The sequence below is a fragment of the Talpa occidentalis genome, unplaced genomic scaffold (genome assembly GCF_014898055.3).
Source record: "Talpa occidentalis isolate TD23 unplaced genomic scaffold, MPIMG_talOcc4v2.1 talOcc4.5, whole genome shotgun sequence".
Lineage (NCBI taxonomy): Eukaryota > Metazoa > Chordata > Mammalia > Eulipotyphla > Talpidae > Talpa > Talpa occidentalis.
In genome coordinates, this window is record NW_023604861.1 from 117,069,682 (window position 1) to 117,085,252 (window position 15,571).

Here is a 15,571-nt window from a genome sequence, read left to right on the forward strand (position 1 = left end):
TTCTTCTCTCTGCTTATCAACCCAAACACTTCCAGAAGACATCTGCGGTCTCCTATGAACAAACTGGATTCCTCCAGAGGACTGGACATCACAGATGCAGTAATGCCAAACTTTTTCTCACCCTGAGTTCGTCCCTTAATGCAACATCACATTAAATAAGATCAAAGATCCTAGTGTCCCTGTTGGTTTACAGTACTACCTAGACAGATTTTTTTTTTAAAAATTTAAAAACACAGAAAAGAGTAACCCTTTTTGTTCATGGAGAGATGTTTTCTAGTCCTAGATGCTGTCAAAGTGACAGTGGCACCTTTGTTTCTGAAGATAACTACTTTATTTCCTTTGTGACTGATAATTTTCTTTAAAAAATGAAAAACAGGGAAGCAAAGTGACAACCCTGAAGCTCTTTATCCGTTTAAGAGTAGAAATTATATTCTGTAACCCTCTGCATATTAGAGCACCACTATTAACATTGGTATCAACTTTCATCTTGGAATAACAAGAAGATACAGCATAGTTCCTGGCCTTGAGGTGACTTACATGCTTGTTAAGACAAGAAAAATACAATAAAAATAGACAAGTCACACCACAAGACGTCACAGAAAGATGAGATGGGATAAGCTGGGGCTTAAAGATTAATAGAGGAAGGAGGCTTGAGAAAAGGCACTAAGAGAGTCTGAGGATGGTGCTAGAAAATAATAGAAGCCCAGTACTAGCCAGCTGAAGTTGTTCGTTCACCATTACTGCAAAATAGGAGATGGCAGCCAGAGAGAAAACTTGGAACCATATGAGCGTGGGGGCGTGGGGAGCACGAAGTCCAGAAGTTCAAATTTGCACACAAATAACGACAATCAACGAGTTTCCTACAAAACAGTATTTGAGGATATTAATGTGTTAGAGACATATAAGATTGTAAGATTGATGGAGACAGAGTAACTTGGGGGCAGTTAAAAAATACTAGAAAAATCCAGATATCAGGTGATGGGAACCTAGAGAATAGCACTAGTTATTATTAGTTTTATGGCTAATTTCATAAAATATAACTAAATTTAATTGTGCTACAGATGTAGCATCAAGATACTTAAAAGGATGTTATCAAAATGAGGATTTGGGAGGTTTGTGACATTTCTTAAACCTATCTAGTAATTGATCTTTTTTATGATAAACAATTTTAAGGGGAAAAGAATTTTTTTTTTTTCAGTTTTAAGGCCATGTTTTCCATTTAACATTCCATGCCCAGTCAGTTTGACATTGTACTTTTAAGCACTGCCTCCAAACTCCTTTGGCCTGAGAAAGAAATCTAATTTCAAAGGAGTTATTTTCAGAAAAATGAAAAGCTTGGCTTAAACTTAAATATTGGAAACTCCAAAATCTTGGCAGTGATCCTTTAAGTGTTCCAGACACCTGTTGTTCAAAATGCTAATGGGTAAGTTCCTAATTTTTTATCAAATAGAAGAAAAACTGTAACACTTAAAAGTCAAATTACTCCTATTTTATCAAACAGTGAATTACTAGAGGAACAGCCTCTGATGAAGCTAGTTGGAGTAGCAAGGTTTCGAATAAACAGTAACAAACTGCCCCAAATTTATTATAGATAATAGGTGTTTGCTTTGGCAGCACATATACTAAAGCATTACAGCCAACTGCCTGGGGATAGAGGCAAATTGTTTAAACCAATTTTTTCCTATTATGATATTCTATTACAGTGTCTGATATTTGGAGCATGTTAAGTATGCAGACTTTGAACAGATCTATGTGGAAATAGAACACATTTTATTACCAAAATAACCAGGTGAGCCTCATTGCAATTATCCCTGTGAGTTGTAAGAGTTTTGTTTCTTTAACTTACTTCAGGAAGACAGAACCATGCACTGCCAACCTTCGGTTTTCATTCTGACTCGGTATTTACAGCAACCACTATGTGTGAGCCATTAAAGCCTTGTTAGTGCTGCAGCCTTTCTTCCTGACTGAAGGAAGTAGCTTAGTGCTTCCCGCCCACCCCCTCACCCCTACCCCCAGACCCCCATCTGGTCATAAGTGTGTGTGACACTCAGCAACACTAGCGAGTCTTTGAATCCTCAGTATTCAGTTTGACTCTAAACTGTTTCCACCTGCAACACAACCCACACGAGAGGAAATGTTTCTTTGGTCTCAAGTTTCTAGAGAAATCATTGTTCCCTATACTGATTTTGATAACCACTGAACAAGAGAAATAGTCCTCTTGATGTTCTCTTCCTGTTTGAAGATTCAAGTGTCTTTAAACTTTGAACCTTCCTAGCCCAGTTTAAGCACAAGTCCTCCACAACTCAGATTTGTAACATATAAAATGTTATTCTGTTAATTGATTTTTTTGCCTTAAGAGATGATAGGTTTTGCCTCGGGGGCCTATGAAAGAGCAAAACAGAACTGGTCCCTAACACGGTGTATATTAGTCTAAGAACAATGGGGTAAATTCATAAGCTAAACACCTAGGAAGCATAAAATTCACATCCACGTTAAATATGAACATGCTGAGTATTATACTGGGGGGAATGAATTCAAGGTGGGAGATTTTGTTCTTACATTTATTTTCCTCCAAATGTAGTGTTTTTCTCCAATACTGTGAAAAATCTTCATTTCCTTTTTCCCAAATGTTGAGGTTCAAAAAGCCAGCTCTCAACCACAAACTAATCTCTATCTTTTCGATGTCTTGGATGTTGATTTAGTTCTTATGTAATTATATTAGTTTTCCTCGGGGATTTATACATCAATATATATATATATATATATATATATTCCTACACAGATATATACAAGCTTTTTATCCTCATCTTACCACTTGATAATACAACTTTAAGTATGTTTTACACAGCTGTTCCTTGGTCAAGGTCATTTGCAAGAGCAAGTCGGTTTCTGAAGAAATCTTGTTTGGTGGGTGAAGGATCCATTGAGGGATTCTCATTAGTTTTTTCCCTGTATTCTGATCCACTGGACCTAAAATCTCAGCACACAGATAAAGTACAGGTTGATTTGGTTTTAATTGTTTTCAAATATTTTATCTATCCAAATCTTTTTGCATTTGTAAAACAGTTGCCTCTACATATGGAATAATTTTTACTTCCCCTGAATTTCATGATGCAGGACATGTGTATCTAAGATTTGTGGTGAACATAAAGAAAATCTTTCCAGTACTTTCTGGGGACAACTATGATAACTGTGTATGTCAGTGTAAGGTATTGTGTAGTAACATTGTAACAGGGAAATGAAATCCTAAGAAGGCCTCTTTTTGATTCAACCAAGTAACTACTCCACAAATTACCAAGGCCCTTAAATTTAAAATGGATGGAATTAATTGTTCTCAACCAAGATTATCAAGGGCCTTTACCGGGTGTGGGCATTACATTACAAACTCTTGCTTTTGCTTATTTTCATTTTTAAATGAAAGATTTATTGAAGCCAACCACACATATATACTACATTTGGTAGAATGAATAAATAAATACAGTAATCAGATTGAGGAGAGTCTATAATCTCAACCATCACAAAGGAGATCAAGCCAAATCAATAGACAACAACTCAAATCAGTCCAATTGAGTCCCCAGTCGAGGGTACATTCTTCCTTTATCTTGGTTATACCAGTTGGGTAATCCATTCCAGCTCTGCACCTTCTCCAGTTTGTTCATGTCAGAAGTCCCTGGAGGGAGGAGGCTTTCTGGAAATAACCTCTGACAAACTAGGCTGGGGCCCTTTAGATTGCTTAAACTCTGAGCTACAATGGGTAAAACTAGCCCAGTGACTAAGAACCAATATCCGAAGACCTCATGCAGATGTATGAAACTGATGTTAGACATGAAGTTCTGTGTCTAAAGCTCCTACACAACTGAACAAATTCCCCATATGCTGAGGCAGTCAGGCATGCTTCCACTATCCATAAAAGAAGGATAGGTTCTTTCACTATTACTGGTATGCTATGAGTCTTTGCTGTTGTAAGTTAATCATGACTATCTTTACTGAACTAATTGGGCAGAAGTCACACATCCCTTTACATTATTCAAGCAAAGAAGCCGGATCCACACAAAGACTAAAATCTGGGTATCTGAAAGCCTGAAAACTGACTAGATATTTTTACTTTTCACTCATATTTAATATCATAGATGAAGCAATAGCTACCCACCATGCTTTCTACTTCTAGTCAGTAAGAAGCACTTTTCTATTACATCCCAGCACACAGAGGAAAAACTATTCTCTCAACCCCAGTATATCAGAGTACTCATCAAATAAGAGGCTATCTGGGTAGGGTGAAAATTCTTTTACTTTCCAGAAACTTCCCTGGGACTCTCTTTTGAAAGAGCTTCAACATGCTCTATTCTGAAACTCTGAGAGTTCTCTCAACTCTCAGGAGTCCCATCTGCCTCAAGTTCAAAGCATCCCTAATTAGTACAATTGGGCCCCAAATGTAGGAAGTTAAATGTCTGACCATTGTATTCTTTCCCCACATCTCATTATCCAGAAGACTATGATGGCCTACAGTTCAGGGGGGCAGGACTTAGTAAGCAGGATTTGTACCTGGCTACTATTTCTTATCAACTATTCCCCCTTAGGACAATTATCTCATGAAAAAGTCACTAGTCAAAACTTAAAATTTTTGCCTACATTTCCCCTCTTGGCTGCATCTGATCTCTCCAAAACCCAACATGTTATATACTTAGATGATTCCAACATGCAACTGTTTAATGTTTACCTGGAAATGGGAAAGCTTTGATGTCACCACCAGCCCCAAGGACCACAGAAATCTTCACCAGTTGCGTTCCCATTTCTGAAACAAATGCCAAAATCGCCCTGTCTAGTTTTCAAAGTCCACAAACTCAACTTAGTTTTTTTTAAACTGCTCTCCTCACAAACCACCTCTCTGTGTCTCCAAGTGTGTGAAAAATTTCTCTGCATTTCTTGATATAAAATATTAACTAATGACTAATTTGCCAATCCCTTTCAAAATCCAGTCTTCTATTATAGCCATGACTAAAAGCATATTTTCATCCTTTAAAAGATAATTGTAATTGACCGCTTTGTAATGTGCATATGGTATATGACCACCTGAACACCTGGATTCTTCCAAAAGTGTGGCTGCTAGACTCTGAAGTAGTGTATATCTAAAGTGCTGGGAAATAACCTACAGAGTCTAGGAAGAATGGTCAGCAAATCTGCTTTTATTCCATTTCTTTATAAAACAAAAATGGCTCTTGAGGTCCTAAGGCCATTTTGGTTGACTGCAGGACAAATCTAAGTAGACACTAAAGGGACCTGCAGGTAAAAATTTCCTGGGTAAGGGTACAATGGCTGCCAGTAAATTCTGACACACAGCCACCCTTCTACTCAGTTGTCAGAAACAAAGAAAATAGCATGTTGGGATAGCTCATACAAGGATAGATTCCTACAAATATGCCTTGAAACTTGTTTAGAGCTGAGGGAGGGAAGAGGGGTAAAAACCAGTGCCACAGAACACTCTGACCTAAGAAGGAGAGGTTTCCTGATTAGAAAGACTGTCCACGTTTAAAGCTTTAGGAGACATGCACGCAGAGAAGGGGGCAGGGGAGTACCCATCCTGTTGGCCACATCAGTCAGTGCTGGTAATCAACAGGGGGACAAATGAGCATTTTCATTGAAAAAAATATTTGTTGAGTGTTTACTGCATTCTCGGGACTGTACCTTACAGCCAGTTACCCTGACATTTGGGTTCTGTACTAATGAGAAGGAACTATTTCTTTTCTTTCTTTCATACTAGCCAGAACCTAGTACACTGAAGACAGTGTACCTGTTGAGAAACATTTGTATTCAGGTTTAAATCATCTAAAATGTTATTCTTTCAATAATGTCCTTACATTTTAAGGTTAAATAGGAAAATTAAATGGGAAATGAGAGAGAATCTCAAAGTGGATAAGAATGGGGGACGTACTGGAGTTAGGTTTTAAGGAGGTAAATAAGAAAGTAAGAGTAAAATTATCAATTGATTCCTTAGTAGTCCTGGTTTCTATCACACGGTCTGTTCCAAAGCCAAGGCTGAGCATATTCAAAAACAGCTGATAATACACCAAAAGGTACACTTTCAATTATAAGGGACCCTATAGAAGCCCTCTGTATATATTATCAAGAAAATAGGGATTTTAATGTGACTGGTAGAGGGAGGGTGATGACCAGGAAGGAGACAATCTGAGGCATATAATTTATAAAGTGAAAAAAAAAAAAAAAACAGGAAGAGACTAGGTGAGGAAATAGGATTAACCATTTAGAAATCATAAAATTTTATCTTTCACTTCCTCCAAATTTGAGGATAAAAAGAGAACACACCATTCCCTACCCCTAACTTGTCTTACTTAGCCTTCTTCCCTCATGCCACTCCCCCAACCAAGAATACTTGTTAACCTAGGGCAAGATTTATATGTAAAGATGACGTAGTATTTGTCTCAGATTTTAGGATAGTCTAGATTTAAGTTTTTGACAGCCTCTATACAGGTCCTTCTAGAATGGGATTCTTTGTGTTCCATCCTGCTCAAAGGCAGGGGGATAAGGACTCAGTCCAGCATTACATTAAGTCTGTTCCTGATTTCCAAGAATTCATATTTAAAATTTTTTAAGTCACTTAACATTTTCAAACTTGAAGATATATAGTCTTTTTCTGACCAATTCTGGGCAGCTTTCAGGGACATGTGACCTGGTATTTATCCAGGATAGATGTGCCTGAGATAGAAACAACCAGAGCATCATCCTTTTCCCCAAATATCTTGGGCACTTTTTTTTTAAATTTCAACTTGACTTTCCCTTTTGAATCCTTGTGGGTATGAGCATTCGGCCCTCCCAGCCTCAGAGGGAAGAGAACCCTTTCTCAGGTTTTCTGTTGCATCTGGCTCCATGCCTAGCTTCATCCCGAAGCAGCATTCTGGGTGTGTGGGGCCACCAGCCAAACAAGCCCCTATGGATACAAAAAGTGTGTCAGTGTAGACAGGAATGGGCCTCCAGTGGGCTATGGGGGAGGCACACAGTGAGCCCCAGATGTGATACAGGCAGTTTTTTCCTGGCTCTGGTCCATTTTGGACCTCTGAGGTCAGATCCTGTCATGGTTTCAGTACCTGGTATTAGCTATTTCTTAGTCACAGGGCTTGCTGCCAGCCTGACCTCCCAACTCTTTTTCAGTTTCTCCCTGAACCTGTCCACAGGTCTGACCTCAAATGCAAATTCCTACTTAACAGCTGAGACTTTGTCATTCACAAGCCCATACAGTATAGTGTCTCATACAGCAAATGCATATAAGAAAGAATGCTTACTTAATGACAAGAATGGTGTATTCCGATCTGGATTAAAAGCCAGACCTTCTGTGCTATGCTGGAGCCTCTCTGCCTTCCCCGCTACCTTAACATAAATGAAACACACTTTCCATGGTCCCTGGATGAAAATACTCAAGAAAAGTTACTCAAGCTGCTTCTTTATTTCATGCCAAGTTCCCAAAGAGCTTCTGTGGTACCCTAGACTGGTGAAGAGCAAGTATCACTTGATGGTGCTCACAGATCTACACCAAATCTAAAAAACCAGAATCTGCCAGAGGAAGAAGCCATCTATGCGGCACCACCTTAACTGCCAATCACCTAAAACTTCAGATACTAAACACAATGCCAGAAAGGCTGGCAGCAAAGTGATTGATGCAGGCGAGACTAATCAATGAGAAAGGGTAAGAAGACCAAGGGGATCCATTTGACCTTCTAAGCAAGATTCCAAAAACTGCAAGAGAACCGAAGGCAGTTAGCCAACATGAATTTGAAGAGTCCACAGCAAATCCTCAGCATTGACCAAGGGCTGCAGAGGGTTATAGAAAGATAAAATCTGGTTTTCTACATGGTAAGTCTTTAAAATTATAGGTCCTGAGGCCAACATTAATTTCTTGTTTCATTGTTTAAAAAGATGTGATTATTTAGTCTGATCTACAACAAAATCAAACCACACGTAAAGCAAATCTCAGCACTTAAAAAGACACAGGTGAGTATCCTGAGTAATCTCCTACCCAGAGCAGGAAGCTCTCTCCTAGCCTCCTTGACCAGGGTCATCGGTTTCTACTTAAGAGAACTCATTCCCTCACGAGGCAGCCAGCTCCAGCTCCAGGTAGCTGCATTTTCAGGAAGTACTTTCTTACTCGATGCTTCCAGTTTTGCCCCCTGGATATATATAGGAAGGACAAGGCCACTCCCTTTACCTCAGGTAACTAGCAGAGCATTTTCTTACATCTCTGGAAAACTAGAATTTGTAAAGGAACTAGTGGCAGTTCTGTGGCTCATTGCTTTCTAACAGACAGTAACCAATCATTATAAATGCAGTGGGCAAAAGGAGCTATTTGTTTTGGGTAAAAAAAAAAAAAAGGGTTCATGCAGTGCTCTTAAGAAATCTGGAGTCCTTAGAAAGATTTAGGAGCCTAAAGCCCAAGGTCAGATTGGAAAGTTGTCTGTTTCCAGGTCTCTCCATCCCTGCCAAACTTGACAGAGGTAGGCTTTGTGTCAGAAAAGATTTTAGTGTATGATCCTAGAGTGAGGGATACAATCCTTAATTCCTGACCTTCTGAATAGAGGGAATATAGCGATCGTCTCGCATGCATGGGGCTATCTTGGCAAAACTGAAAAGGGACTTAGTGCAGTAGGGCTGTGTCTAATTGTAGTACTGTTGCTCTTCCTTCCTCTTCCTCCTTCTTCCAGTAACAACAGGTGGGAAGCAACAATAAGAGACCCATTAATATCAGTATCACTCTCTCCATGAGAAAAAAAACAAACCATCAAAAAAAAAAAAAAAAATTCTCACTTCAGGCCTGCCTCCAATTCTGCTATCAAGACTTTTCCAAATCTGGCAGTAACCTCTGCCCGCAAGGAGAAAGTGACTTCCCTGTGCTGCCTCACTTATCAGAAACTCTTCAAAGGTAGCAATAATGCCTTTCTTTAACTTTTCCACCCACCGAAAGGGAAGACTTGTTTCTTGATCCCAAGAACGTCCTCTACCAAGAGAAACTAAGCGGTAAGGGAAATCTCTCTCAAGGAAAGAGGAGAGTAGGCCTAAGGTAAGCCTGAGAACCCACAGAAAAAGAGACGGGGGCTCTCAGGCAGGCAACAGGCGAATCCCTCTATGCATCAGCACTTTTCCTTACATTTCCTACTGGGGTTTGGTCACTGTCTCCTAGCCTGCATGGAAAAGTGCTGGCCAAATTGCTAAGGGTAGGAGAGGGGAGTGGTGATTTCATACGAGACAATAGGGCTTAATATCTTAGAAGGACAACATAGGGAAAATGCCTAGTTTCACCTTATATGAAGTATGGGAATGTCATTAAGGTGATTTTTAACTAGGGCCCAAGTCAAATCCATTCAATCATTCTGCCAGGGAAAACACTAGCAATACTCCCAATAAACTAGTGTCCGGAATAAGTACAGGCCTCTAGAAGCCTAAGTGCTGAGATGCCCTTAGAAAGTTTTTTGGGGGGGACTCCCCGGTGGCGCAGCGGTTGAGCGCTGGGTTGCGAAGCTGCCCGCAGCCTCTGAGGCGCCGGTTTGATCCCCGGCTGCTCCCCGGCCACCGGAGGAGGGTCCCACATGGCGCGCAGACCTCTCCTGCCGCCCGCTGCTCCCCTCAGCAGTGTACTTCGGTCCTTCTGCCTGCTCTGCTCCCCGCTCTGGCTCTGGTGAATTCTCTCACCCTCCCACTCTTCTGACTGTACCCAGTGCTTGTATAAATAAATAAATAAAAATAAATAAATAAATAAATAAATAAAAAAAGAAAGCTTTTTGGGGAGATTAGAGGGAGTACTCATTACACCCAACTTCAACAGTGTTTCCCACTCATCCTGGTCTAAAAGGGATTTAACTATTACCAATTCATTTCCCAGGGTACCTCCTCTGCTCATTCCTCTCAGGACATATTACTTTGGGAACAAAGTAGGCTAAGGATAAAAGAGGCAGAGGATAGGACTGGGTTTGCCTTTACTCTAGATTACAGGGTAAAAACATCTTCACCTGGAAGGAATTGTGGCTACTGGGAGCAGGAACTGAATTTGAAGCAGTTGTATGAAACCAGGCTAGTTGATACTTATCACTGTTAAAACCTTAAGACTCAACCTACAGGGAAATGAGTTACAATGCTGTCTTGTCTAAGGGCTACTCACTTCTTTTTAAAGAGCTTGCGGAAGGAGCTGCGAAAGCCCCCTTTCTGGTCTTGCCTGGGGTTTTGATCGCTGAAAGATGTTTGTTCACTTTCTCTTTCTTCCTTTGGACAGAATCTGGTGGTGTCTTCTAAATGCATCTCCTGAAAACACAAAAAAGGGTTTTTTTTTTTTTTAACTCTTTTCCAAAGTTAGTATCTATCCTGGCTATGGGACAATTTTTTTTTAACTTGCACTTTCCTCTTCCACCCCAAAAGACTAATGGTGGGCACCCTATTCCAACTAAAGCAAACCTAGACTTATTAGGAGATCAGTAGTTGGAAAGTATACTTTTCTGCTGAGTGTGTTTTCCATGTGTCAAGGCAAGTAGTTTAGTAAGATTATGATAATTAAAGATCAGGAAATAAAGGAAGTTAGAAAACTTTCAAAGAGTATAGAGATTAATTTCTTACTCTGGCACCAATACGGTCTTGCTGGAAAACTAGTAGAAGTATTCCCTTCTATCTCTGGTTGTGCTTCTCTTTCTACAAAATAAGCCAGCTCCTTGAAAATAATTTAATTTACTTTTAAACTCAACATTCTTACTCTCTATTTTAGATATAAGTGAGGGAGGGAGTTTTTCAGAGGTCAGATATGTTTAATAGTAAATGTCAACTAGTATTTCCAACATGTAAATATGTCTTTAATACAGTTTTTATAATTCTTAATCTATGGTATTTGGCATATAAAGGAAAAAATATAGCTCTACCTCTTGTGAATTTTATAGCTTCTTTTTAAATGTGAGTTGTACTAAATAAAATAAACATTGCAAATTTGATGTGTGTGTATACATTTATCTTGAGGCGACTAAATCTTAAAAGAAATCAAAAACAACTGCTTGATTTTGAGTAACTTTAAGAGCACGCAAGAAGTCAAAGTAAAAACCACTCCAGTTATGCCCTGAAAGTTTCATAAATGAATGGGTGACTGCTTGCGGACAGAGAAGCGTAATGTGGACAATTTTTTTTTTTTTTTTTTTTTTTTTCAGGAAATAAGTGGGCTTGACTTTGAGGCATTAAGTTGGGGTTGTAGTAGCAGATCTAGAGTCTCTGAGATTCTACTAAGATTCATAACTAAACCATGGAGATCAACATCTTAATGGGTTAGTATGGTGTTTCTCAGGGTGTGGTCCTGGGGCTACAGGATTAACTGGGGCTTCTATTTAAGATTCCTGAGCCCCAACTCAGACTTTCTGAATCTGAATCTCTGCAATTAGGCCTAGGTAATCCTTACGCACACTTAGGTTTTGAAAACCAGCATTAGTGTTTTAAGGTATATTTTTTTCCCGCTTGCACTTAATGTATATTTGAATCACCTGGGAATCTTGCTAAAATACAGATTCTGATTCAATAGCTCTAGAAAGGGATCCAAATTCTGCATTTATCATGAGCTTTCTGATAATGCATTTACTACTCAATCCAAGGATCACGTTTTGAGAAGTGGACTTTTAGGGACTATTTAGGAATTAAATGTATTAATAATTTAAGTTTTAGGACTTAATTTAGGGAAGGCATCTAGTAATAGTTTCAGGGAATGATGATCTTTATAATGCTTTGGAATGATGATCTTTATAATACTTTGCATTTGTATAACATTCCATACTTTCCAATGCATATTCACAAACTTTATCTCATTTGACCTTATCCTCACAACAACCCTGTGAGGTAGGTATATATTGTCTTATTTTTACAGATGCTAAAACTGGAAATACAGAGAAGCTGAGTGCATAGCCCAAAAGCAGGTGGCTATTTGGCAACAGAGTCAGGACTAGAACCCAGATCTCCTGACACCCATCAGGTGCTCTGTGCACTAAGTATACTGTTTTCTTTTTTGACTCTTAGAGACAGAACAGGACTTAGGCATTGGCGGAGTCTGCTCATCAGGGGTAGAAGATACACAGAGTATATTTCAGGAGATGGAACGGTAAGAACTTGGCACATCTCAGTGTGCAAAAGCTGCTGCCTTTTTAAACACAGGGCTGTTGAAGTGTTGGTCTTTTGCAACTAAAACCTCCACCCTGCACCTACCTCACACACATATAAGCACAAACATGTATGTATAGATAAACATACATATACACACATGCACACACACAGCCTCTGCATGCCACCTTTCTCTAGGGCTCCCAACAATCCACAGCTTCTGAGGTTTCCGAAAGAAAAATTTGGTCCCAAACCAGAAATAAGCAAAGTGAACTTTGTTTGCATGTTTGAAAGTTTACTGATAACTGAAAGAGAAATGGGCTCTTTTTAACTGACCTCCATCAGACACCTCGTTAAGTTTCTTTCTGAAGTGACTTGACTCCTGTCTCATGCTGTCGAGGGAGGAGACTTGCTGGCCAGTATATCTAATTAACATTGCTTAATATACAGCTTAATGTGATTTGGTATGTCTGATAAACAGTCACATATACATTATTCATAGTTTACTTATCAGATAAATGATTTCTGATAAATGGTTTTCCTTGGCAACTATTGAACTCCCAATTTTCCACATCATGTTTAATAGGAAAGGATATTTTTGCAAAAATATGAATGCTCATATGAATGCTCTTTGTAGCTTAAATTATGTTAGTTAGCAGGTTTTCTATGTAAACTTCTGCCCATCCAAAGTTGCTCTTAATTGGCACTATTATTTCCTTTTCTATTTCCCTTGTTAATGAATTTTGGCACAAGCCTAAGAGCATTGTGTCCAAAAAATTTTGTCTAGTAGAATTTCATAAATTTCAGGATTCAAAATCACAGCCAGAAGGAAATCTGAGAACCCGGGGAATCTCGGAATCTCTAGCTGAGCACGCTGTGGTGTTTTTATTCTCTGTGGGATCCAGACACAGACTTTGTGTTCCTGGAGTCCAGGTGGACTGCAAGCCCCACGGTTCTCCCTTACCCAACTCCTTCTTATTTCTCTTGCCCAATGTCTACTACTCCCGCTAGCATAGCATACCACAGGAGAAGCACGGTCCTGGTGTTTTTAAAAAAGAGCTATCAGCCTTTTTTGCACGTCTTCCTGCCTCACGCTTCACCTAGCCGACTTCTAGGCAGCTTTTAAAATCAAATTCAGACATACAAATTACCATTTGATTTCAAAAGCTCTGCCGTCACCCCAAGGACGGCTTAAACACCCCTCTCACGTGTGTCAAGGTTTATTATAATTCTGTGTTTCCCTGTGTCTTTCCCACACTCAGCCAGTAGTCCTGTAGAGCAGAGACTGAGTGTCATTTATTTCTGAATCCTCAGCACGTAGTACAGCGTGCAAGGTAGTGTCTCAGTGGTCACTAAAAAGTGAATGGACTCGGTGGTTCTGAATCTGTTCCTACTCACTTGAAAATGCAATGTAGGGCCCTCTTCCTAGGAAAACCCCTTCTAACCTAGGCTAAGGGCCCCCAGAATGTGATACAAGTGATACTTGGTGCAGGTAAAGTCAGTTCTGGACAATGTCGTTTTCAAGATGTACCAATACTGAGGTACCCTGACCACACTTTGACACTGTTCAATAGGAAAGGTGGCGGCACGGTCAAAGCGATGCTGTTCCTCTGCGTACTCAGACAAGTGCCCTTGTTTGGGTCACCAGCAGAGAAACTAGGCATGGCTCAGGGGCTACGACTAGCCCTGTCAGGGACATGTATCTGAACACCTCCTTGTAGGTCCCCAGGCTGGCAAACACCAAGGTTAGCCATCCAAATGCCAACCAGTGATACAGAGGCCTAAGAAGGCGCCAGGTGTCAAGGCTCCCTCGACTATTCTGGGACGTCCTTGTCCCACTGGCGTCTGTAAGGTAGGGTGACACCATTTTTGGGTCAAAAGGAAAGCCAGGGCGGGAAACGAGCTTAGCTTTCCAGTGCTCGCTGCAGCGAGTCCACAGCGACGGGACACCTGGTCTCCCCAGCTACCGTCGAGGCCGCACACAACGTGCTCAACGTCCCGAACACACACACAAGGCGGTGCCGCCAACAGGGCCAGGGCCCCGGCCCGGCCTTGCGCGCAGTGCTGGGCCTGTCGGGTGGAACAGGGGTGCCCAAGCTGAAGCAGGAGGGCGCCCCCCCTGACGCTAACTGTGTGCGGGTTTGGGGTGGCGAGCAGGCCCGAGAGTCCGTTTTCTCCGCCCTCGGCCGTGGAGCCGCACACAAACGCCCGCGGGCCGTGCGCCAGGGCCCCAGGCCAGGCACGCGCCCGCGCCTTCGAGGGCGCGCCCCGCGCTCTCCCGCCTCCCGCACCCCTGGGCGAGCCCGGGCCGCGCCCTGCCCCTCTAGGCCCGGGGTGGCCGGCGCTGTGGGTTTGGGCGGGGGTTTACTTTACCCTCCTTACTTCCAAATAGGTCTGCTTTTCGCTTTGGGACCTCTGTTGGGGGAAGAAGGTCCGGGGCGCGCCGCGCGCAGCGGCGGCTGCGGCCGCGCCGTGCGGGGGGCGGCGCGCTCGGCCTTGAGCGGCGCGCGGCCGCCGCTGCTGCTGCGCGTGCTGTAGAGGCGCGGGGCGGCGCCGTCGGCGGGCGGCGCGCGCGGGAACTCCTTGAGCGAGCGGCTCAGCGGCTTGGCCTTGCCGTGCGCCTGCGCCTGCGCCTGCGCCGCCGCCTCCAGCTTGTAGGCGCCGCTGCTGCCCGCCGGCGACGTGGCGCTCTTGGGCAGCGGCTGCAGCGCGTGCTCGGGCCGCTCGGCCTCCATGGCGAAGCTGACGGGCCGCAGGAAGCAGATGTCCAGGCTGGACTCGGAGGAGGCGGGCGAGCAGTTGTCGAAGAGCGCGGGCGCCTGGAAGGGCTCCTCGTCGTAGGGCGCCGGCAGCGCGAAGAGCTCCCCGCCGTACTCGAACTCCTCGTAGCCCGCGGGCACGAAGCCGCGCGCGTCGGGCAGCAGCTCGGCCGGGGCGCGCAGCGAGCGCTCCACGTTGCCCAGCGGCTCGGCCGGCGACGGCTCGAAGTCCATCTCCGGGATGGCCTGCAGGGGCCCGGCCAGCGCCTTCACGTCCTGCTCGGCGGTGCAGAACTGCGCGGGCGCCAGGAGGCTCTCGGGCCGCTCGTGTTTCCTGCCCTCCAGCTCCCAGTCGCCGGGCTTGCCGGGCTGCATGCTCTCCACCAGGCTCTGCTGCTGTTGGCTTTTCTTCACAGGGGGCAGCAGATGTCTTTAAGGGGAAACAGAATACAAAAGAGGGGTGCAGACGGGTGGTTAGTGCAGGCCTCGCCAGGCTGGGAGCCGCTGGGGCGCCTCTCTTTGCCCCCAGTCGGCTAGTGGTAGCTGCCAAGCTCCACAGAATGCGCCCATTGAGGCCCCGCGACCCCGGGGCCCCAGAGAGAAAATTGCTGTCTGGAAGGGGGAAGCCCGATGGCTCGTCTTAGAAAGGAGACACTGGCTAGAGGTGGCTGGTGGGTCGAGGACAGTCGTCACCC

General features: G+C 43.0%; 1 protein-coding gene across 1 annotated transcript in view; it reads right to left on the reverse strand.

Annotated features, from left to right (window-relative positions):
* Positions 1–2,017: 2,017 nt before the first annotated feature.
* The window catches only part of ARHGEF33 (Rho guanine nucleotide exchange factor 33), a 43,151-nt gene continuing 29,597 nt past the window's right edge, over positions 2,018–15,571 (reverse strand). Inside the window, 5 exon segments of the mRNA XM_037528190.2 lie at positions 2,018–2,970; positions 4,718–4,792; positions 10,160–10,299; positions 14,491–14,597; positions 14,600–15,306. Coding sequence (XP_037384087.1) covers positions 4,741–4,792; positions 10,160–10,299; positions 14,491–14,597; positions 14,600–15,306 — 1,006 coding nt within the window. The 3' untranslated portion in view covers positions 2,018–2,970; positions 4,718–4,740.